General features: G+C 40.7%; 3 protein-coding genes across 3 annotated transcripts; 2 read left to right on the top strand and 1 right to left on the bottom strand.

The window, feature by feature from the left end:
- The first annotated feature begins 958 nt into the window (after window positions 1-958).
- kbtbd3 (kelch repeat and BTB (POZ) domain containing 3) lies at window positions 959-6,277 on the top strand. The gene is made up of 10 exons (XM_068317386.1): window positions 959-1,078; window positions 1,331-1,610; window positions 1,814-1,979; window positions 2,874-3,056; window positions 3,126-3,293; window positions 3,387-3,677; window positions 4,020-4,262; window positions 4,366-4,656; window positions 4,775-4,924; window positions 5,666-6,277. The coding sequence occupies exons 2-10, from the start codon at window positions 1,342-1,344 to the stop codon at window positions 5,780-5,782; spliced, it is 1,878 nt and encodes a 625-aa protein (XP_068173487.1). The 5' UTR covers window positions 959-1,078; window positions 1,331-1,341; the 3' UTR covers window positions 5,783-6,277.
- Window positions 6,278-6,415: 138 nt separating this feature from the next.
- LOC137596683 (sarcolipin) lies at window positions 6,416-7,150 on the bottom strand. The gene has a single exon (XM_068317387.1). It carries the CDS (start codon window positions 7,148-7,150, stop codon window positions 7,055-7,057), a length of 96 nt encoding a protein of 31 aa, XP_068173488.1. The 3' UTR covers window positions 6,416-7,054.
- A 6,577-nt stretch (window positions 7,151-13,727) lies between these two features.
- alkbh8 (alkB homolog 8, tRNA methyltransferase) lies at window positions 13,728-23,636 on the top strand. The gene is made up of 12 exons (XM_068317348.1): window positions 13,728-13,865; window positions 14,341-14,474; window positions 14,590-14,690; window positions 15,202-15,333; window positions 15,422-15,517; window positions 15,941-16,045; window positions 16,562-16,632; window positions 19,440-19,546; window positions 19,685-19,845; window positions 19,942-20,213; window positions 21,858-22,007; window positions 22,812-23,636. Exons 1-12 carry the CDS (start codon window positions 13,728-13,730, stop codon window positions 23,559-23,561), a joined length of 2,217 nt encoding a protein of 738 aa, XP_068173449.1. The 3' UTR covers window positions 23,562-23,636.
- The last annotated feature ends 790 nt before the right edge of the window (window positions 23,637-24,426 follow it).

The following is a 24,426-nucleotide window of genomic DNA, read 5'->3' as shown; positions in this document are numbered from 1 at the left end:
ATTCAAATTCAGTGTCTCCTGCTTCAGACACACCGGTAATGATCATTATAAAATGTTGCGTCACAGCGCCATCGAATGGTGACGAAGTGCATTGCAGCATGGAGCATGTGCGACAATATTAAAAAAAGAACATGAAGTGTTTATGTTTAAATTCACTCAATCATTCACACCCCCCTTTCCTTTTATTAAAGACTATGCACCTCTGTCTTTTATACAACTTTCATTTATGAGAAATTAGGAATTGTAATTTTCTACAGAATTTAACTTCTTTGTAATACAATGTTCTTACTTTGGAGGTAAAAACATTAAAAATTATCTGCCATTAAACTTTGAACGACGGACCATTGGGCAGTACCAGACTAATTTTACTGGGCACATTATCTCAATTACGACCTGCTCCACCCCAGTAAACTCCCACAGTTCTTGGCTCGAATAAATCGAGTCAGGTTTTCTCATATAAATACAGATTATGTCTTCAAATATCGCACCAAAACCAAGCCATAATGACCATGTTTATGATGTGTGTTAACGTTTTCTATCAAGATTGATGTCTCAAAATAATGTAAAGAAAATGATAGCAACACACCAGATATTCAAGAAAAACTAGTTTGTCATAAATTATGTATTGCAATGGAGAAAAATATTATTATCGGAATATTCCTGCTGCTGTACCTGAACTTGACCACGAACGGAATCAGACAAAACTACATGTCCCAGCAGTCAACGCGGCTCCGACTGCAAACAGTCCTTCATGTGTACGGCTCGTTAGTGTTGAGAGAGGTTAGTATTAATAACAAAATAGACACAACAGCGCACGTCTTGCAATTATATTAGCGACGAGTTTAATTGTCGCAATAGTAAAAAAAAAAAAGAAAAGAAAAAAAGATACTAATACAGTAATAATAATTAAAGTCTAAACTGACGTCATTTTACGCCCCCGGAAGTTAAATGGGCTTAAGAAGAACTGTCCGCGGTGCTGACGTATGATTTGTCCCGCTTCCGCCTACCTGACTTTATATTTTCATGTATTTCTACAACTAACACATGTGTGACTTTTAAAGGTTATGCATCATATGTGGTAAGTGCGTCATCTGTTTATTTGTAGCTGAAAAAAATATGTGATAATACTGAATGCGTTTGATATGAACCAAGCTCCCTGTTTGAGCTGGAGTGAGACTGCTATAGATATACCGATGTAGACATTAATTTAACACATTTTCTCTTCTTATCTCTACTTACACAGTGACACACACATTGACAAAGAATGTAGGACATGCTCCTACACTCTTTGATAGTATGTTTAAATATTTGAGGTTTTTCTTATACTCAGAATTTGAGAAGATGGATGAATCTCAAGAGTCGTCCTCCCGTATCACCAACGGCCACAACACCAGCATCAGCACCATCCCTCCTGGCAGTGCTCCACAAAGCGATGGGCTCCCAGAAAACAGGACCCTACTGCGGATGTCGGAGTCACACGGGCTCCAGTTGCTGGGTGTGCTCAAGTCATTCAGGGAGCGAAGCTTGATGTTTGACTTCACCATTATGGTCCAGGGACGCAGCTATCCATGCCATCGCTGCGTCCTGGCTGCGTGCAGTGATTTCTTCAGGTTGTGTTTTTAATCACATTGTATTTTAACACCAGATTAAATATTGGACTGATATATCTAGCTGTTGAGAGTAATTGGAAAGTGTGTGGTCAGTGTGTGGTCAAAACAGAAAGTAATTACAGATGCCAAAACCTTCTTCTTACTTGTATTGGTAAAACAAAATATGTTACTATCTGTTTATCTATGAACTGCTCTTTGCTTAGGGCCATGTTTGAGGTGGACATGCGAGAGCGTGACGACGGCTCAGTGACCCTGGATAACCAGTGCCCGGGGGCAGTGAGTTCTTTCCTGGACTTTGCCTATTCTGGGGAGACGCTCATCACTGATGGAAATATAGACACGCTGTTTCAGCTCGCGTCTTTTCTACAGGTAGAAATGGAACTGACTCTTCTTTAACATTCTGAAGCACAATGTCATTCATTCATTCATTCATTCATTCATTCATTCATTCATTCATCATTCATTCATTCATCCATCCATTCATTCGTCTTCTTGAGCCACTTATCTGCCTTGCGGGTCACAGGTCTGCTGCAGCCTATCCCAGCTGGCTATGGGAGAGAGTTGGGGTACGCCAGCACATCACAGGCCCAGACATAGACAGACGACCACTCATGCACACACTCACACTCACACCAATGGACAATTTTGAGTGACTTATTCACTCCAAATTGTTCACTAATAGAGACAGTGAATGATTGAAATATGGTTGAATTTTATATATCTGCTTTAGTTTCCTGGTTTTATGCAGGCTGGGTCACTGACTTACTGGGATGCTTGAATAGAACAGTGACACAACTTTGATGCAACAGGTTGGTGGTTAGTCATGTTAATAATATGTAAATAAAGTTTGATAGTCATGTTAATAATATGCATGAGAGAATCTAAGAATAAAATATGAGAAGATGGGAAAGTAGAGCAGGATGAGATTGTTTAGGAAGGGATACAAGATAGGATAGATAAGATCATTTGGGAGAAGTGGAGATAGGATAGGATGGGATGGAATGGGATAGGATAGGATGGGCTTCCATGGCATATTATTCCTTAAATACGTCTCATTGACTTAGTGGTAAGGTAACCTTTGATCCAATAGGTTGGTGAGCAGATTCCCACTACAAAGAATAGGATAAGATACTATAGGTTGGGGATGCAAGAGAATATTACCTTATGGGACCAGAATGGAAAAGATACCAGTGGATGGAATAGAACAGGAGATTATGGGGTAATGCTTTTTATCCTATGGTCTTGTCATCTTTGCGTCCTCAGGTGTCAGTCCTGTCCCGAGCATGCAGTGACTTCCTGATTGGAACCTTGGATCTTTCTAACTGTCTGTCCCTCCTCTCCCTTGCTGAGGCCTACGGCTCAGCCTCCCTCCTACGAACTGCAAACGACTTTGTGATTCAGAACTTCTTTGACCTTTCCAAAACACCAGACTTCCTGGATATGCAGGTCCTTTCTCAGAGCTGATTTTTCTACAGAAATGTATATAGAGTGTTTGTTAATATTTGATTTTTATAGGTAAATATGCTGGAAGCATGCCTAAGGTCAGATGCTTTAAACGTGCCCAGTGAAGAGGATATAGTGACGTCACTTCTTAAATGGGTCCGTCATGATCTTCCCGGAAGACAAAAGCTGTTACCAGGCTTGTTCTCTCTAACCAGGCTCCACCATATTCCTGCTCTGAAGGTAGTAACTCAATTCATCTGCTGTTCAACTTAGGATATTTTTTGTGTGAGAGTGTTATTGCCTCATCCCTTTTTTTATACCCTTTTCTCCCAGATGCTGCGTCATTCAGACACTCTCCTCTGCGGCAGCGAGTCTTGTCTTGCCCTGCTGTCAGAGGCCCAGAACCGACAGGATCAGTACAGCGGCCTGCTCACTGATGCCAGGCCGGCCACCACACAGAGCTACATCTACATCCACAAAACGGAGGAGAACGGAGAAATCTGCCACACCTTCTGCTACTCTCTGGAAACAGACCAGTGGAAAGAACTGGGAACACAACATGCAGAGGGGACAGCCACCATACCAGACCCACCAGGATCCTACCTCACCAGCTATGCTGAGAAGGTTTGTTTCGGAAAGGAATCAAATCTCATTCATCTAAAAACATGACAAATTATAATCCAGCAGTATGGATACCATTCAAGCAAAGCGTGAGCATTCCTTTCCAGATTTTGTTTGAAAACAGAGATTTTATCCAAAAAAAGGGACAAGTTACAGAAATTTAAATATTTTTCAAAAGTTTCTCTATTTTTCTTTTCTACTAATATTAATATCAAAAGAAACAGGTGAGGATTAACAATTATATATGTTGGGTAAATGATAAATTTGTTGTGGCATTGTATGAATGACATATTTTTTTATCTCTCTTCAAAAACTTTACCGCCTACTCATCTCTCTCTGGTGCAGATGTTTGTGACGGGCGGCTGCCAGAAGAGCTGTTGCCGATCGATTCGCCTCCATGTAGCCGAGCCGTCTCATGATGCCCTGGATGAGGTTTGGTGCTTCTGTCCCGTGACTCTAACCTGCACTCCTGCTCCAGCCATGCTGAAGCCTCGGACCATGCACATAGCCATCACCTGCCTGGACCGGATCTACGTGATTGGAGGACGGACCAAGGGATCCAGAGAGGGAGCTCCTATTCTTCTGGAGGTAATAGCATCTCCTTGATATAAAAATGACACATCCTTTCTTTACTGTCTTCAAACAGCTTTGATTTTTGCAGTGCATTATAAATTTCTTCCTTGTATTCCAGGTGGAATATTATGACCCTCTGACTCAGGCTTGGTTTTCCGTCAGCTCGCTGCCCACTCCCATCTTCTACCCCGAGGCTGCCGCTTGTGGCAATCTCATCTATATTCTGGGATCAGAGGTGGAGATCACAGACTCGTTCAACCCCTCACTGGACTGCTTCTTCTCCTATGATGCACACAGGGACCAGTGGAATCGCCTGGTGGCGGAGTTTGGCCAGTTCTTTCATGCCACACTGGTCAAGGCTGTGTCAGTTAACAACATATTGTACCTCTGTGACCTGTCCACATATAAGGTGAGCCAACAAACAGACGAATTGATGAAGGGGGAAGTGATTTTGGAATGAAAGAATTAAAAGCAGGCTTTTGTTTTTTGAAGTTAACAAATAAAAACTTTGTCTTATGTCTGTTCAGGTTTACAGTTTTTGTCCAGAGACCTGCATCTGGAAGGGTGAGGGGTCGTTTGAGTGTGCTGGGTTCAATGCAGGAGCAGTGGGGATGAGAGATAGAATCTACATCCTGGGAGGAGACTACTCACCCGACGAGATCACAGACGAAGTTCAGGTAGGAGAAAAATGTTTTTATTCACAGAAGCTGCTCAAACTGATGTCCTCATTATGATTTCTAGCAATAAACAGAAACCGTTTGATGGATTGAGGGGATTATTCTTGGGAGAGACTTGGGTGAAGCCATTGGTACCTGGCTAGACAAACACTGACAGAAATTCTAATTTCAGATATAAATTGAATTATTACTATAGTACTGTTATCCTTGATCACAAACAAGGTGGAGGTACAGAGAAGGCTTCTATCCATCATCTTTTGTTTACGGAACAGAACTCAAAAACTCATATTTTTTTCAAGAAACCTTCTACACACAGCAGCCATAAAATAAACTGGTGCCTTTTTGCTATTTATGGATTCTTATCTTTTGTGGGAATCTGTTTCCATGGTTACAAGTTGATCTTAGACTCCTCTTGTGAGTGGAATTTGTTTCAGATGAGTTTCAGGGGCATGACTCAACTTTATGTTCACATCTCCCATGTATTCCTTAGTTTTCTTTTGTTTATTTTTGGTCGGAAAAAGAAAAAAATACAATAGTTTCTCCAAACTCCAGTTGAATTTGAGCAGCTGCATCATTGAAATCTCAAAGTCTGGACCTAAAGTGGATTCTGTAGAAATGCTCACCTAGTCCTCAACACTTACAAATTTCCTCTGAATGCATCTGAAAATGCTGGGTGTCTGTGTCATGGGTGAAGTCCAGACATACAGACTGAACACGTGTGTTTTCTTGTGATCTTTGCAGGTGTACCACAGTGGGAGGAGTCAGTGGGAGGAAGTGAGTCCCATGCCCAGAGCCCTCACTGAGTTCCACTGCCAGCTCATCAGCTTCAACAGATACAGAGATCCATGGGGCGCCTGATGCACAGCAGACACACACACATACACGCACACACACACATGCACCCTTGTGTTCTCAGTGCATGACAAATGACTTGACTCAGCAAATCAACAGAGAATGGCAACCTTTCACTGACTCCACATCTCTCACAGATCCTCGTAACATGAGAACAGCAAATGTTTCATGACTTTGTTTATTTAAAAGTTTGATCCTAAATTTTGGATCTCATTCACCTGCTGTCATAGGATCTGTTGCTAAGTCAATCAAGATGTGATCCCTCCCACGGAGAAAGCTAAGTACACCATTTTAGAAAATCCTAAATCCTTGCCTGAATATTTGTTTCTCCTTTGTATGTGTGAAATATTCACCCAAAGAATATCTCATAGTATCTGTGAAGTTTTCAGCGCTCCTACAGCTAGATGAGAAGAATTTGTTGTATGACGTTACAGATAAATCAAACAACTGTTCAGTTTTCTCATGAAACTACACGGCGTTATTCTGCATCACACTGTCATGAATACCTGCATGTCCAGTTGATGTGGCAAATAGATTCCTCCTGCTTTGGAGGAAAAGTGCAACTTTACCTGCATCCGTCTACAAAACACTCTTCAGCTTCAAAGAATACCGTAGTTTAATTTTTTCACAAATCAGAAGTGAAGTGTAATGACTTTTTTATTGTAAATCACAAATGCGTAATATGTTTGTGTGATGACACAGAAAAAAGAATGCAACACATGAAATAATGGCTTAAAGGTGGGAGGTGAACAGAGGCATGATGCTTCATTACTTATGTTGACATCTTCTACGTGTATTTGACACATTCACCACTTGGTCAAAATAGAACAATAAACACAAGAGCATGGTTCAATGCATTAAAGGTGACATGAATGACAATGACTGTTGTTTCTGCTGCTGTTTATAGTGATATTACATTGTTTTCCAGTCTCCGCATGGTTTCAGAGTGAAAAAGTAGAACCTCACGCCCCTTTTATTTTTATTCGCCCTCCCATCTCTCTTGTGAGTTTCCCCTTGGCTCTTGCCAGAAATTCAGGGCCACATTCAAAAAGCATCTCAGAATGCAGACACAGATACCGGACACATTTGTCATTTGCAATCTGGTCATCTGGTTGTGACACATGGCTTCTGACCTCCCTGGAATAGTGACCGTAGACTAAAAAATGAAAACATGTAAACTGTGTCTGAATAAGGATCAATCAGCGAGTCCTACAATAACCATGCTGGCCTCCCTCCACATGTGTCTGTCTTCATCTCCTCTCTTGTTGCTCCATTTTTTCAGTCCTGGTAAGTTTTCACCAGCAGCCACATCAGCAGCACAGTGATTAAGACGATCATGAAGTTGAGGAACAGCTCCTTTGCCGAGCGCTCCATGGTGTTATCTCAGCTGCGACAGAGGGTGGAGGATCGGAAAGGGGGCGCTGCAAAGTGGAGGGTGCTTTCGCCGAGAAGATAAGAGGAGAAGGAAAGATACTGATGTGTTGGATGCGTGTGCTTCCTTTTTGGACAAGTATTCGGGACCTGTGAAGTGTTCCATCAAAGATAAGAGTTACCAACGCACCAACAAGGGCAATAAGATGAAATTCTAACACATGAATGTGTGTTTGTGTGTCTTTTGTGTTTGTGGCTGCATGTATTCACCTAGGGTATCAGAGATTACAGGGATCAACCACCTCAGTTGGATTATCGTGTCTGTTCACAGTTAACATTACTCAACAGGGAGCAACGCCTCATGTATGTCCATGGGACATGACACACCCACACAGCACAGCTAATAATACAATGATGCATGCATAACTGGGTTAGACGCAGCTGATTAAAAGAACTTTTTTTTTTTTCCCCTTTTTGTTGTTTACATACTTTTAGCACATTTTTGGTACCAAAGTCAGATTTTAAACACGTTTACTTGGATTTGTAGTCAACATAGTTTTCATAAAAATGATTTGAAGTAGACAAAATAGCTCAAAATCACATTTTGTGAGTCGGTTGTTACCTTTCCTCTTTTGGCAGCAATGTCACCACGGTGAAGTCAAGGTGAGGGTGAGTTTCTTTTGCGTTTCAGTGGGGCAGCCTTTCCTTTTCTTGACCTTGTGCAGCTCCTCACTCACTTCTCTGTTCTTGCACCTCTCTGTTTCATCTACCGGCGGCTGATCCTCTTGCCGTTGCCCACCGTTGTGCCGTGGCCAAGGGCAGGGCTCGCTCCTGAAGTAGCCCTCTTCAGTGGACCGCCCATGGTTCACATACACACAGACTGATGTCACACACTCAACAGCCAATAGAGTGTATTATTTTTTCTGTCTTGTCCACTGGAGTATTATCCATCTGTAACCATACAGAGTCTGGTCTCCAACTCTCTCTCTCCCTTTCTACCTCTGAGGAGGGACTTAGGGTTATTTATAAAGCATTATTGCAAATACTAGGTGGATTACATTTGTTCCAAACACAATACTCACATCTACTGCATGATATAGGAATCTGTAACAGTATCACTCAGTCTCGGCCTTGAAGCTATGCACAGGGGACAAGAGGACAATATGTGGCAGCTTAAAATCCAACCTATGTCCCGGTTCCTAATGCTGCAAGGAAATGTTATATCTGGCACTGTTATTTAGATGAAATTATCATGTTTAATTTTAACATTTCAACATCGTTCCTGCTGCTGGAGGACAACTGCCAGTTGTTAAAGACGATGAGTGACATGAAAGTGCTCTAGCGTTGTTTCATATCGGCTGATGTCCTTAATCGGTTTCTCCAAAGTGATGGATGGACAGACACGGCCGTCCAGGCTAAATTAAATTTTGCTCCCCTCAGTGAAATTCATAAAGTCTAATGGACAAAGAGGAACCAATAATACTATAAGCACCATTGGGAATAGTAGGTTTATTTCAAGTTTGAGCTGAACAACCTCTGACTTCGACTTCAAGGAATAACTTGCACTTTCCCTCATTTATAATACAGGTAAAAATATGGGTCAGGGTTTGGTGGGATGGACAGAAACACACAATTGTTTTGTTTGCTAAGCTAGTCGAATGCTCCATTATTGAATTGGAGGGATTAGCTGTGAGGAGCTCATGGACAGTGATTACGGATCCATGCATCAAACATGTAGATGGACTCATAGTGATCAATAAATACTCTGAAGACTTGATTACTTCTCTTGAAACTGCTAATCAATAATAATTGAATTGTTAGCCTGTCTATTAAGCCCCTCAATGGATTAAGGTTTACACTTAGTAACTGCAGTAGACAGATAATAGACAGTTAAATGAACAAAATGTATATTATTTACTATATTAATTATAATCTTTTATTATTGTTGTACTGTTCACCTGAGTGACTAATTTTGAATTCTACAGTACGAACATCTCTGCCACCTACCAACACTTTATTTTAGGGTCTAAATCGACAGCTTGTCTTATGCAATCAGATTTTTCAAGGTCACACGCTGGCACTTGTAACAATGGCGATCCGGAGTAGAGTCATGAAAATAAAGGAATGGGGAGAACAGAGCAAGCTTTTATTAGTTGAGCCTACAATGAACAGCTAATCATGCCCCTCATCCCAGAGGTGTTTTTGTTGGATCGACCTTACGGTTGTCTGTAGCGACGGCAGAAAATGAGTTCACTTTCATTGCAGGAAAGGCCTGCATCCTCTACTTACTGACTTTCAACCTGGCTGCTGGCCTCCATGCAGCTGACACAGTCATGACACACAGTTGGAATGAAATCCCCTTCATCTAAAATAAATTATTTTACCCACAGGCTACTGTATCTGTGCCCTGCAACTTATTTTAAAATATAATGCATTAGCTGCCGTATGCAACCTGACGGGTTTTATTGTCTCTTTTTGTTGTTGCGCGCGCCCATTGTGTTTTTATATCCTGCCTCTTCTAGTTCCATGTTACGCTGGTGCTAAGAAAAGGATTTTGACATCTCGCCACAGCAAACCTCTCAGCTCATCCAACACTTGACAGCTGTTTACAATGGCGTTATCTCCCAAGTAATGTTAAGCCCCCTTGATACACACGCCTCCTTAAAAACAGAGCGGTCACAGCAGGACAAAATGTGTAGCGCACAGCTCCCCTAAACCCTTCCATTCTAGGATTCCAAGGTCATTCTTAGAGGATTTAACAGATCAAAACGGCTGCCATCGAATCGCACTGCTGCTCTGCCAGTGCTGGACCAATACTAAGGCTATTTGACTCAGGGATTCCCATTGTCACGGAGATCCAGAGCTGGGGTGATTGAATAAAGCAGGGTGAGATGTGCAGGTATCCCTGTATTGGGCGGACCGTTGCCCAGTCTGACAGCTGTGTATTTGTGTTTCACTGTTGGCAGGTTACCCTCCAAATCAGAGGAGAGACAGAGGGGTGTCAACAAGGCCTCTAAGACACCATTCCACACATTCTGGGTCACTGTTTGTGTGTGTGTGTGTGTGTGTGTGTGTGTGTGTGTGTGTGCCTCCGTGTGTGCTACATGCCTATATATGTGCATGTCTGTAATCGAATAAAAGCTACATGCTGACATTTTTGTCTATGACACCTTTGAATGCCAGGGCAAACCAAAAATCCACAAAAAACACACGACATAAACACGAAGGGTTCCTCTCCAATCCTTCAGATCTCACAAAACTTTTTTTTTTACCTGTCAGTAATTTTAATAAGGATAAGGAAATCTTAAAACTAAAATGTGACAACAACAGGTTGTTGGTTTTGTTATAGACAAACACAGATTTAATATATTATCATTATAAATAAACATGTAAATGAACAAGTACATTAATTAATTAAGCAATTACTTAATTATCTTATATAATATATTAGCTGGAGCCTATATAATATAACATATCATAATCTACATATTTGCTTGTCAAAATGAAGATCTGGCACTGAAAAAATATTTAGCCCACAGCTTTGCTCGCTTAAATTGCCTAAATCTTCTCCCCGCAGCAGCAGTGATTTGAAGAGAGGCAGGAATTCGTCCCAGCTGACTGTCCTCCTGACACAATGATGTTACACACGACAGATGGATTACCAAATGCAAAACTCAACCCAGTTAATCTTCTGACCAGTTCAAATATTATGCATGAAAATCAGATTTGCTCCAAAGAAGTCTTCAATCTGTCTTACTTTTTTTTCTGCTGATCTGTAATCCTTTATTAATCTTCACTGCAACAGTATGAGCTTTGTTTCCTGGTCTGTGCAGTGGAAGACAAGTCTTTTTTTTGCAGACATTTGTTACATAGTAGCTTTGCTGCCACATTTGCCTTTTAAGTTAAATCGTAGAAATAATCATCCAATTATAGAATCTGACAACTGGTTCATACTGGATATGCTTGGATTGAACTCTGTGCAGATTTAACAGATATTATTCAGTGTTACTCACTACTACTTCGACTCCGTCTTTCTCCAAGAATGGACTGATATCTGCTCACACAGAACCCCCAGAGAGACATCAAAATCTCTTATCCATCCATCAACACCATGCAGTCTGCAGCTAATAAGAACACAGAGATTCCAGCAACAGGGTTTGGGCCTCTGGCTCCTCGCTCTACATTTCAAAGGGTGATGGCATGCCTCAGGGTGCACAAGTGGTTCCACTCTAGTTTCCACCTTTACGCTGCTTTTTCACACTTGGCTCATGTGTAAGGCGAAGCTGCCCTTGAGCTGTGACAAGGGAAATACCTTCCTATTCTTCTGCTCATGACCTTAAAGTGACATTTCCACTTGTCAGAAAGTTAACGCTGACTCAATTTGACACGCATCACCTCAAGTTTCCAAGCCGAGGTGAAAAGTCTTTGAGGAGCTTACCAAAAATTAACACAGTACACTAAGTAACTCCATGAGCTGATAAAGATTGTGTGACATGTTTGACTCTAAAGCCATTTGATCAACCTTGTGATGAGACATAAATAGAATTAGAGTCAACCTGACTCATGATTATTAATTACTACAAACTCCGCCATGTCACTTTGGTTTGCAAACACAGAAAATAGAGTAAAACCGAATCAGAACTGTCTTCTCGATTCTCAAATGGTGAACTTAAAACATGTAAATACGAAAAATAATTTGAAAAATCTTGCGAACAGGTAGATTACCAGCTCTGATTGTTGATCCAACAGATCAACCCTACAGAAGTCTTTTTTCATTCCTCCAAAAAAAGATTTAATTATACTGCTCTGACAAACCAGATTGAGCAATGTGTTGTGTTCATGTTGGAGAGGGCTGCTATGGTCTCCTGTCTGACCAGTTGTTGTTTTGTAGACTAAACAGAGCACGGTGCTAAGATGACCAAGGATTCCCACTGGCCAGCAGCTCTGCCTGGCACAATAATTACAGAGATGGCTGAGGACAGGTGAGGGCTTTTATTACACAATCCGCCTGTGTATTAAAGCACGCACACACTGGCACATGTTTCATTCTCCCAAACACATAGATGTCCCCAGAGGGGCTGTAGAGTCATTAATCTGTCTGTTGAGAAATCCATGCACAGGCTCTGAGAAGAGAGCAGCAGCCAGATAGGACACTGAACAAAAGATGGAACATATGAAGAACATACAGGTTATGAGTGATGAAAAAACAGAGGCAAGAGTCACACTTGAGGAAAAGTCATTGTTCTCAAAGTTTAATTTCATGGAAAGAAGGGCCACCGTACATTTTGTATATGTGAGTGAAAGTCTTAAATTACCTATATTGAATAGTCTTAAACATTTTAAGAAATCTTTCAGCAACATATACATTTGATGTGTCAAATGTAAGAGTTATTGTGAATATTTTGTTACATAAATTATAATTTCTAAGAATTTGTGCTTTAATTAATCTTATAAATCCAATAAACAAATAATAATAGGATGAGGATCGATTAAAATTGAACTTTTTCGACTCTTATAAAATGAGAAGTCTGCAAAATAAAGTTACCAAATTATTGTGGTGTAATAAGCAGGATACATTCACGCCTCCAAAATGTAGTGGAGCAGAATTTGAAAGTAGGATACTTGAATTTAACTAAAATAACTGAAAATGTATATTTCTTTAAATTTATTAAAGAAAGTTTATTATTAAGTGTATATTGCTGTGGGATGCATTAGTTACAAAACTGACATCCTGAACATGAACGACTGCTTATAGCTATCTAAGCTGCGCCTGAACTGACATGAGAGCACTGTGTACCTTTTGTTACTAAGGACACATGTGAAGTAAGCCAACTAGCCTATTATGATAATACTTTAATTCAGGTATTGTAAAATTATCTTCACATGTCAGAATGTAAGTGGAGTCTGATGATGGATGGATGAAATAGAAACAGTCTCCCCAAGATAGTCCACCTGTATTCTTATATATTTATCCTTTAGTATCAAGTTAGCAGGGCCTATGGAGATCCCTGGATCTTTTTTTTTTGTTTGTTCTCTGCTAGGATTAGAGAGTCATGCACCGTGGATTCGCCATTAGGGTTTGTTACATATAAAGAAGACACAGGACAAAACACTGAACATCGAGGAGGTTGGAATGCCAACACTCAGAGAGATGGGTACTTCAGAAGAGAGGACAACTGTATTTATTTCAAGTGTGCAAGAATATTCACACTATTATTAGCCTAATACCATACCAAAGAGATCAATATCACATTATGATATAATATGTTATGAATATAGGAGGAAATTATTTCAGATAACAAAATTGCATTTATGACTATTTGAGTGATGTAATGAGTTTTTCCTCGGAATTTGAGCTTGCTTGTTGCTGAATTCAAAACTCATAACGTTAGGATATGTTGATAGAGCGTGTAACTAAGGCATACTGTTGTTACAACATAATATCATCCCTTATTAAAACGTAGATAATGCGTAATAAGTCTATGTATACGAAGAACAGCTGTGTCGCTTATCAGGCGGACCATTCCTCATAACAAGCGTAGAATTGTTGTTTCACCCGGACAACATAAAGGGACGTACCATGGACCCCAGTGTGGAGAACAACGTGAAAAGTATTAGGAGAAGCAAAGAGGAAAAGAAACTTCTTCGAAAACGAATAAAAGCCAGTCACGTTTTACTGAAGCATGAAGGCATCAGTACAGTATCACATTCTACCCAGGTACATTATTAAAAAAAAGAAAAATATGAGTTTGGAGCTACTGTCAAGAAAGGAAGCTAGTTAACAGTTAGCTAACATGTACTAACATGACTACAAGACGACGTGTTTTGCAGCTATAGAACGCGGTACAAAACAGTTGAAAAGAGATTATTAATTTATGGGATTGTAATTTACAAATTTTAAACAATAGAACATGAATGTAATGTACAGATGTAGCTTCACTGTTAGCATGCATCTGATGATCTCAGTCGTCTTGAAGTACATTCGTAGAATGTTTTTAAAGGGATTAGATGTTTGTTAATGCTTGAATGTTTGGTACCTCAAAGGTATTCATTGTTGCAATGCTGGATATAATTTAGTGATGGTGTCAAAGGTTTAAACCTTCGGGCTGCTTTTTATGCAATATTTTCCGTTGTTTTTGTCATTAAAGGTAATCTATATCAAGTTAAACAAATACCATCTGTGTCCTCTACAGAGTCTGGTTGTGGCAAACGGTGGCCTGGGGAATGGTGTCAGTCGAGAGGAGCTGTCTGCTGCTCTGGAAGCAATGGGGGAGCTGGAGACACTCATTATGCCCCCACAAAAGCCCTACTCCTTTGTCACATACAGGTATTGCTTGGAATGTTCAGTGTCACACCAGGATATTTTCATAAATCTTTAAAACCTCGGTTGGCTATTTTTTTTTACTTAACTCGCACCATTTTTCCCATCAACCTGTTTCTAGATCTGAAGAGAGTGCTCAGAAAGCCCACATGCAGCTCAATGGAGAAAAGCTGCAATGTGGAGAGAGCCTTGTCACGCTGTATCTCAGTTATGTTGACTCAGGTACTTACTTTAAATACTGACACCAACATATACAAAAACCCGCTATAATGGTCTGTGCTTATTTTGCTTGTATGATTTTTTTTTTGGAAATGGATAGTTTATGTTTTAAAATACAAAACCCAAAAGTGAGGTGCAAGATGTTTTCCTTTCCTTTTCTCATTATTATACTTTATTTTGTTTTAAACAAAATAGAAATTGAAAATCAAATTGAATTTTTAAATCTCAGACACTATCTTTGACTACAAAAAGGAAAAAATGTTGGATTCAGTTTTGGTTGTTGTATTATAAAATGAAAAAAAATCCAAAACAATCAACCAAAAAATACACAGACCCATCTTGAAATGGTATGAAGCATTGATTACCTTCTATTTACTAACTAGCTGAATAATGCAGAACTTAGGACAGAATTTAGATGTGTTGTATTCTTTATTCTCTTAGAAATCTTTTTGGATTTTGTTTTATCCATTACAGTGAACCTTGTACCACTTGTTATTTTTATGTGTAATTGCAGTACCCTCTGAAGGGGAGGCATCGATTCCTTTTCCACAAGGCTTAGTCTTGGTTGAAGAGTTTGTGTCTCTAGAGGAAGAGGCTCGGCTTCTCGCTGCCATCGACTGGTCATCTACTGAAGATGATGTCACAGGTGAGGTGGTGCATACTGCGTTTTTGTTGTTTTGTTGTTATGTTTGCCCAGAAACTTGATATGCTAACTTTATTCCACTGTCTTGTAGCTCAAAGGTCTCTAAAACACAGAAGAGTCAAACACTATGGTTTTGAGTTTCGTTATGACAACAACAATGTTGATAAGGACAAACCTTTACCTGCAGGTAAGCATTATTTTCCCCCCCTAATTATCTTTTCTCTTAACAGTTTTGCAAGATGTATTTTCTAAAATTTTATCATTTTTAATATCACTTCCTGCCACATATTTCTGATTCTAACGTTGAGAATTTTCCTCTGATCCCACTAGATTAACACGTAAATAGAAAAAACCTGCTTGCCTGTAAGGTTTATGTGGTTTAATATGTTATAATAGACTGAACTGCCTGAACTTTTTTCTTTCTCCTAAATACATATTGAAAATGCATTTCCTCTATTAAAGGTGTTTTTATTGAATGTGCAGTGAGCAGTAATCTCTCATTTTCTAAGTATAGGACAGTGTCCTTTATGATAAGTATATCACGGCTGCTTCTTAGTCCAGAAATTGTTTTTACCTGACTGAAAATGGTCAAGTGGGTGTTTGTATGCAGGTATTCCTCTGGTGTGTCTGCCTATTCTCCGGCGGTGTGTGTTGAACAAACACATCAACATCATGCCAGACCAGCTGACTGTCAACCAATACGAGTCTGGACAGGGTGAGCTAATCCAGTCATTCTTGAAATTATGTAGTTTGTCACAGAAAGCCACAGGAAACAAATCAAATAAGAAGAAAGATTCAAAAGGAGACCTTTTTATTTTATATATCTGAGTCCGTAGACAGCAATTCAAGTACAAGACTGTTAGAATCAATTATTGAGCACAAGTTGCAAAAAACATTGAGTTAAAACTTCTAACAGAACAAAGCTGCATTTTCTGAAGTTGCACCACAAGGTGGAAGCAGAAGCTTTCCAACACATATCGATGAAGGATGATGAAAGTCTTGGGCTCCTGTCTCACTCTGGTTTATTTTTAGATTAGCAATGCAGGGAATTTTTCGAGGAATGAAATACTGTTCTGGATAAAACAATGTTTTTTTTTGGTCATGTAAATTTTTTACAGTTAAAAAACTAAAATTCATTTTATAATTACTTGTTTACACACACTTCCTTAGAAACCTAGAGAACAGCATTTTGCTCTGACCCCTTAATTCTGAGTGCTGATAATATTTTTAGGTATCCCCCCTCACGTCGACACTCACTCGGCCTTTGAAGACACCATCATGTCGCTGAGTCTGGGGGCGCAGGTAAGAAGTCCGTCCATCATTTTGGGATTCAAAGCTTTCACAAGGACTAGTAAACATTCAATCGATAATTCAATGCGAGCTGCTCATGCGAAACACTGGCTGCAGACCGTCGAGTCGCCCTGAGGCACAGTTCATCAATCTGCGTTGTCTAATATCGACCAATAGGACATGAGCTGCATTCATCAATATGTGAAATGGATGCTGTTCATGTAAGGATAACAAAGAACAGCAGCCAGCAGTCAGCACAGATGCACATTTAAAAGGTATGTGTACATTCAGATAGAGGCCTTTTATGTTTGTCCTCTCGTCTGTCTCACTGTGTGATCAATCAGATCGACCGTCACTTCACTGACCGGTGTGACTCACGCCTCGTGGAGCCGCTGCTGACGAAGATGAGTGTTTTTCAGCAGTATGTTTGGTCTTCACATCCTTGTGATGTAACCGGGAACATTTTGTCCCCTTGTTTGCCGCGTGTCATTCTTTTCTCTCTGTCTCTGACACACTCTAGGGTTACAGTCGTAATCTCTTGTTACATTGACTGTCTGATAATTTACCCTGTAGTTAAGAGACTGAGATTCACCCTCAGACAGTTGGCGTTGCTACATTCATAGCTAATCCTGTTTAGCATCTCTCTCCTGTTTAGGCTGTAGATGGACACTCATTTTCTCTCCATTAGGAGTCAGCTGTCATGGCACACACACACATACACACACACATACAGACTGGCAGACTCCATGTGTGTGCAGAGCTTTATCATTGCTCATCAGAAGAAGGCTGCAAAAAGTGCTTACTTATTAGGTGTGTATGAGACAAACTGGACACAATACTGAAAAGAATAAAGTTCACTAATTTACAACGTTGCCACCTAGAGCTCAGATCAATAAAGTGAAAATACAGTAAATATGTCAGGCTCCAGAAGCAGGATTCTTTTACTAAGGTTGTAGTAATAATGCATTTTATGAATGAAGCACTTTTCAAAGTGCTCAAATACTCTTTACAGGCACAAAATACATATTAAATGAAATTATTATAAATAACTTTTTGGAAATATAATGACAAAAGGTAAATCTTCTTATACCATGTGACAACTGAGCCTTACTTAAACAGTGTCACGACCCGGCTCGTGAGCCACGACAAAAAGTGGTATTTAAGGAAAAATTAATACATTTATTTTACAAAAATAACTGCAAAGCAAACATCTCTAAATTATGAGGTGTCCAAGTCAATATTATTAGTGTGTCTGTAGATGGATGAATGGAAGATGGTGAGTGAAGTGTTGTATTAAAGAAACTAAACTAACAAACAGGCCGAAGCCAACCAAACACAAACATGGTGCTATCAGGATCAGGAGAGAGGGAAGGTCTGAGACAGCTGATCTTAAATACCCTCACTGGGAGACTGGCCAGGTGCTCCCAGTTAGAGGGCTCCGCCTACTTGCTGGTTACCTGCAGAACACAATCACAGACAGACACACCCACCACACACACACACACGCAGCAGCGGGCTCTGCTATGCAAAAAAATGCACACACAAAAAAAAGTACCTTTGCAACTGATTAACCTCACCTCAGGTTTTTAGTGACTTAATTTGTAAGTCTCAGTTCTTGCAGAAAATAATGGTTGTGTGATGAACTCTCACTTTTAGCCTGGGTTCTGACTTCATTTGTCTAGATCTCATTAAATTTGGGACTTTCAAAAAGTAAGAAATAAAGGTCTCAGTTGTCACTGATTACACATGTAAACCCGGCATAGAGAGAAGAATTAACTGCCTGTCGCTGTGTGTGATGAAGAGTCTTGTAGCGCAGCGTTCTGCTCCGCCATCGATTTCATGTTCCACCAGTTTCATTGATTGGTTAATACTCCTCAGATGGGAACAACGCACGTCTGTGTGTGTGTCATGTTTTGTTTGTGAGTGAGTGAGTGTGTGTGTGTGTGTGTGTGTGTGTGTGTGTGTGTGTTCGTGCTTGAATGATTTCTCTTGTAGTTTCAGACAAAGATCTGATCATTTGCTGGCGTTGCGCACATTGCTCAAAATTATACGCAGTCATGTACCCCCCACACACACACACACACAGATACACACTCGTATAGGCTTCTACTCCTTAAATTCTAATTTCCATTTCAATTTCTTTGTGATGTTGTGCTTCAAAAATAATAAGATAATAGTTTTTTGAGGGTAACATTTGCTGCTGACAGGCAGTTTGTCGTCTTATTTATTCAGTTATTGTTGTTGTTCAAGTAGAATCTACAAATGCTCCATTCAATTTCTTTTTCTAATCATATATTTGTTTGTGTTTACTCATAATATTATTTTAAAGAATACAACTTTTTGTCAGATGAGCAACAAACATTGCACTAACAGGACAACTTAATTAACTTTTCAGTTTGTCTTGAACAAAATACAAAAAGACCCTGAGTCTCTCATGCTTATTATTTGTAATCTCACAATATAAAACCTAGTCCAGAATGTTACTTGGATCCAGATTATATTTCGATTCATGCTGGATTTTATGGAGATGCCATTGTTTCATTTTTGAACGCACATTGTGGGCATTATCCTTGAAGATGAAAACAAACATCTTGTTATCGCCTCCTTCTCCTGTAATGGAATGTTGATCCAGATCACCTCCACGTTCTGATGGATTGTTCTTTACTGCTCCAAGACTGGGCCTCAATTGCTTTACTAATTATTATTAATTTTTCCATGACTCCGTAGGAAAATAAATAGATCTACACTGATGTAATACAACTGATTACATCCCTTCTCAGCCTCTCTCAGACGAACCGTCTTTGTGTGTTTTGTGACAGACGGTGATGGACTTCCGTCACCCTGACGGTCATCTCGTACCGGTGGTGTTGCCTGGGCGGAGCCTCCTGGTGATGAAGGGAGAGAGCAGATACCTCTGGACACATGGGTGAGGCGCAGGGATCCGCTGGGATCAGTTTATTGTGAGATTAGCTTTAGCTGAACTTCACTTAGTTTCCTTCATAAGTGGGGATAAAACCAGTGACTGGATCAGGTCAGTTCCACATCACCTCCTCTCTCCTCTCAGGATAACCCCTCGGAAGTTTGATGTTGTTCCAGCTTCCGACGCACAAATTCCTGCCCAAACAACCCCTGACCTCCAGACCCGCAGCAATCTCACCCTGAGCAGGAGGGGCACTCGCACTTCTTTGACTTTCCGCAAAATCCGACGCGAACCCTGCTGCTGTGGTGAGTCTTCAAACACGGCTGCCATCAACATTTGAGCGATATTAGTACCACTGAACTTCAGTGACTTCCTTTTCCCTTCTCTCCCTCGATCTCTAGCGTTCCCCTCTGCCTGTGACAGTCAGGGAACACCCCCGGCGTCTACCCCACCTCTCCCCTCACTGCCTTCTAGCCGTGTCGATGCGACTCGTCTGGAGGAGGAATACGTGCACCGGGTGTACGACGCCATCGCCTGCCACTTCAGCAGCACTCGCCACTCCCCCTGGCCTCGCGTGTGCCATTTCCTGTCCTCACTCCCACCCAGCAGCGTGCTGGCCGATGTGGGCTGTGGAAATGGAAAATACCTGGGTGTCAACTCGGCGCTATTCACCGTGAGTTTTGCTGTATGCTGTAATACCAGCTGTACATCACGTTACTTTGACTTGACAGCTGCCTCTGTCTGGGTTACAAAAGGGGAAAAGGCGAGGTGGGCTGTGTCTCAGTGGGGGAAACTACACCTTTTAAATCCCCCAAATAAACATGATATATTCTTGATTCCTCCACAAACAAACATGAATGCATTAATCAGGGTTAGAGGCATTGGTAGGTATAGTTTTTTTTTTTTCTTACAGAGACAAACTTATTTTTCTCCTTATCCAGTAGCTCACTCATTTCAGCTTGACCTAATTTGTAGACATGAAGTTTACACCACTCTCAAAAGGAGGGCATGTACGTACTGCTAAATTCTGTTTATTATCGAAGAACAGATTTAAAATACACTGGTTTTCTCAACAATCGTAGGCCTTTGTGTTTTTTATCCAGTGTTACTCCTCAAAGGAGAAGACTTTAAACCCACCACGAAAAGTACAGAATGAAAAGGAGTAACTGTCCTCAGATTCCAGTTAATGTAACTCCAGCTTTTCATCTTGACACTTTGATGAAGCTGCCTCGTCCGGTGATGTGGGTAATGATTCGGCTAAAGGAAAGGGAAATATCTGTAATCACCAGCTAGTAAGCTGTCTCAAGTGTAAACGCCGTGCCTCATTTAAAATAGGCCAAATAAAGCTCAATAATACACCTGAGGAGGATATAATTGGAGCCGAGGCCCACGTTCCCCTCACTCTAATATTCTGACGGTTGCCATTGTTTGCATTAGCCGTTTCCATGGCAGTATCCTAAATTTCCTGTTTATGTGTGCACTCTGGGATATTCATGGTGGGGATTTGGAGGTGCGTGTAAGCGGCTTATTCTGACTCACGCTGTAACGGTGATTAAACCATTATTGAAAACAGCCTGATCATGTAGGTCACACGGCGCCATTCAGAGTTGATTTTGCTGTTTTTTGTGTGACGGCAACAGCCTTTGGCCGGAGGCTTTATGTTTCCAGTCGTCTCATTCTCATGAACCGTATCTCAGGAAGTGCTACATCAAAATGTTCTGGAAAAACATTTATCTGGCCACAATTCAACACCGTGTCTCAGGAAAAGAAGGGAGGATGTGACTATTAGTTACCATTTACCGCTGCCTCGGTCCTGAATTCATGACTAATCTTGGCTGCTTCATATTATTGTAGAATTTGTAGCTTCTACGCAGCCATGTTTCATATTTGAAGAATTCAAGTTCAACCTCGGCTCATTGGTTTTGCTGATACTGAACTTCAGGTGGTTGTTGTTGCTGCATGTGATGAAGCTCTAAATCAGCTCTTTGTACTAAAAATAGTCAGTTCTCAGCATCATACATGCAGAAATTCACACAAAGTGGCGCTTTATTCTGTTTAATTCTCTCATAAGAACATTTATGCTTTTAAACGTCACATGTTTTATGTGAATATTACAGTGGTCACTACTATTTGTCACTTTTGGAAGCAGGAGGTTTGACAGAGTTGCTCCCTCTGACAAAATGTGAAATAAAAAAAAAGATCCTGTCATTCATCCCCTCCCTCCTTTCTTCTCTTCATCTGTCCTTCATTCTCCTGAGCCTGCGGTTCTGTTCGAGAAGGATTTTTCATGCCTGTGTGTCTGTTTTGTGTCTTTCAGGTCGGTTGTGACCGCAGCAGTGCTCTCATCCAAATCTGTGCAGAGAGAGGTTTCCAGGCTTTTGTGTCGGATGCTCTCAACGTCCCTTTGCGAACAGCCTCTTGTGATGCCTGCATCTCTATAGCCGTCATACATCACTTTTCAACAGAGGTATGATGTGTGCACACACACACACACACACACACACATGAATCCGCCTTTATAAGTATGAATGAGTGGGGAGAAAATGACATCTGTAAGCATGCCACAGCAGAGACAACATAATTCATCCGTTAGTTTGTTGAAGTCGTATCAGTCTACCAGGAAATACACCGGGTAGAAAATGCTAACCATTCCACAAACATCTACACCAGTGTTATGTATCCAGACCTCCGGTGACCTGATAACCACACATAACAATGTAGAACCAGCATGGACTGATACAACCTGGCCATAGCTGGAGCAGCAAAGGCGTCCATTATAGGTCTGCACGTGTCAAAATGATTAGGAATGATCAGAAGCATGATGGACGATCCCTCTGCGGTGCAGTGCTAATGGAACACTGCCCTGAAGATTGTGTCTGTACCACAATGATGTGGCCTGCAGTGTAATCTCCAGCGTATACATGTTTTAAACCTTTGGATTTGGTTGAATGAGTGAGTAAAGCATCCTCCACAGTTTCAGCAACAACTCTGGCCAGCTCTGACTGAGGAGTGGGCAGCCATCCCACTGGATGACGTCTGGACGTTGGGCCAGTCTATAAAGAGGAGGATTACTGCTGTAATCAATGCCAATGGAGGACATGCCGGTTATTAATTGTGTAAAACGTTATCTGAGAAACGTGTGGTGTGTGTGTGTGTGTGTGGGACTGACATTCCTATACTGATTGATTTTCCTTTGACTGAGCTAGTTTATGAGTTGATGGCATGATTATGGATTAAGCAATGGGAAATCAGTATTCTGTGTGTGTTGCAGGAGCGACGGCTGGCTGCAGTGAGAGAGCTGCTGAGACTTTTGAAGCCTGGAGGTCGAGCTCTCATCTATGTATGGGCTTTTGAGCAAGAATACAACAAGCAGAGGTCAAAGTACCTCAAAGACCAAAACAAAGAGCACCCTGATAACCACAACTCCTTGAAAAATGCAACACCAGACAGCTGGGAGCATCAAGGGAAATCTGGTATTCGCTCGAGCAGAAATTTAGAAGATAAATGCCGGACTGTAGACAACAAACAAGACATTAGGAAATCGACTGAAGGCAAGCTTAGTGTGCACACCAATCGCACCGCCTTCGAAACTCATGACCTTTTGGTTCCTTGGCACCTGAAAGAGGGGAAAAAACAAGGAGAGGAGAATTCAGGCGTGAAGAAGGATAAAATAAAAGAGCAAACCAAAAAGACTTCAGAAAACTCATGTGGATCCTGTGGTTTGACTTCTAAGAAGAGATCAGACTCTGATTCTGGATCAAATGAAGACTCCAGCAATTCCACCCCTAGCCCAGACTCTAACCCCAGTCTGAGTAACACCTCTGAGACTTCAGCTTCTCCTCTGAAGCCTGAGACCGGGACCAGCTCCCTGCCTGTGTTTCACCGTTATTACCATGTCTTCCAGCAGGGGGAGCTGGAGCAACTGTGTGGTCAGCTGACAGGAGTCACAATCCAGAGCAGCTACCATGACCAGGGGAACTGGTGCATTATACTGGAGAAGGAGATGAACTGTCACAATTAAATTCTTATTTATTGTAGCCACAATTACATACTTGAATCAAAGATGAATTAAAATGATTGTTTTCCATGAAATAAAGCTGAAGATTTTCCAAATTTTGTTGTGATTTTACTGCTTGTATCATTTCTTGATAATCATTGTGTAGTACTATACAATAGACTCCCATACAAAAGATACAGTGCCATTTATGTACAAATATTTAATATGGATTTCCACTCCTTGGTGGTGAAAAGATTTTTATGTTTTGAACATTGCAGGATGAGTGTTTTTATCAATGATACATCAAATGTTTGACAGATTGCTCTGAAAGATTAAGGATGTGCCATCAAAGAAATTTAATTTCTGAGTGAAGCTCTATAAATTACTGTCACTTCGTTTGCCATTGTAACAGGTCTATTTATAAAAACACACACAAAATACTTGACAGATTTTTTTCTGAAACTTGGTGGAAGAGTAGTGCATGTGCCAAAAATGGAACTGTAAACTCACTGAAACAAACCTGGAGGCAGTTAGAGGAGGATGTTGCTTATAAACATAGCTGGTGCTTTTGTATCTCAATCGTACAAAAAAAATCTCTTCAACCCACCACAGTCCATAGACTCTGCAGTACATGACTGAAAATAATCTTATCTTATTCCCGTCTTTGACCTCAGTGTCTGCTCTGAACTCACTGAGCTGTAACTAAGCTGAAAACTGTGTCCAACTTTTTCAAGCTAAAGGGCAGATCTTCAGTGTGGGGTTTCAGGCGTTGGAGAATTGTTCATATTCAAGATGCAGAATGTATATATTTTTTCTGCCTTCATAAAGATTTGTCTGCCAGAAATACTTTTGTACCCTGTGGCAGTAGCTTACTATAATTATACACCGA

This window comes from Antennarius striatus, chromosome 6, assembly GCF_040054535.1.
Source record: "Antennarius striatus isolate MH-2024 chromosome 6, ASM4005453v1, whole genome shotgun sequence".
Classification (NCBI taxonomy): Eukaryota; Metazoa; Chordata; class Actinopteri; order Lophiiformes; family Antennariidae; genus Antennarius; species Antennarius striatus.
This window is presented reverse-complemented; position numbering and strand designations above follow the sequence as displayed.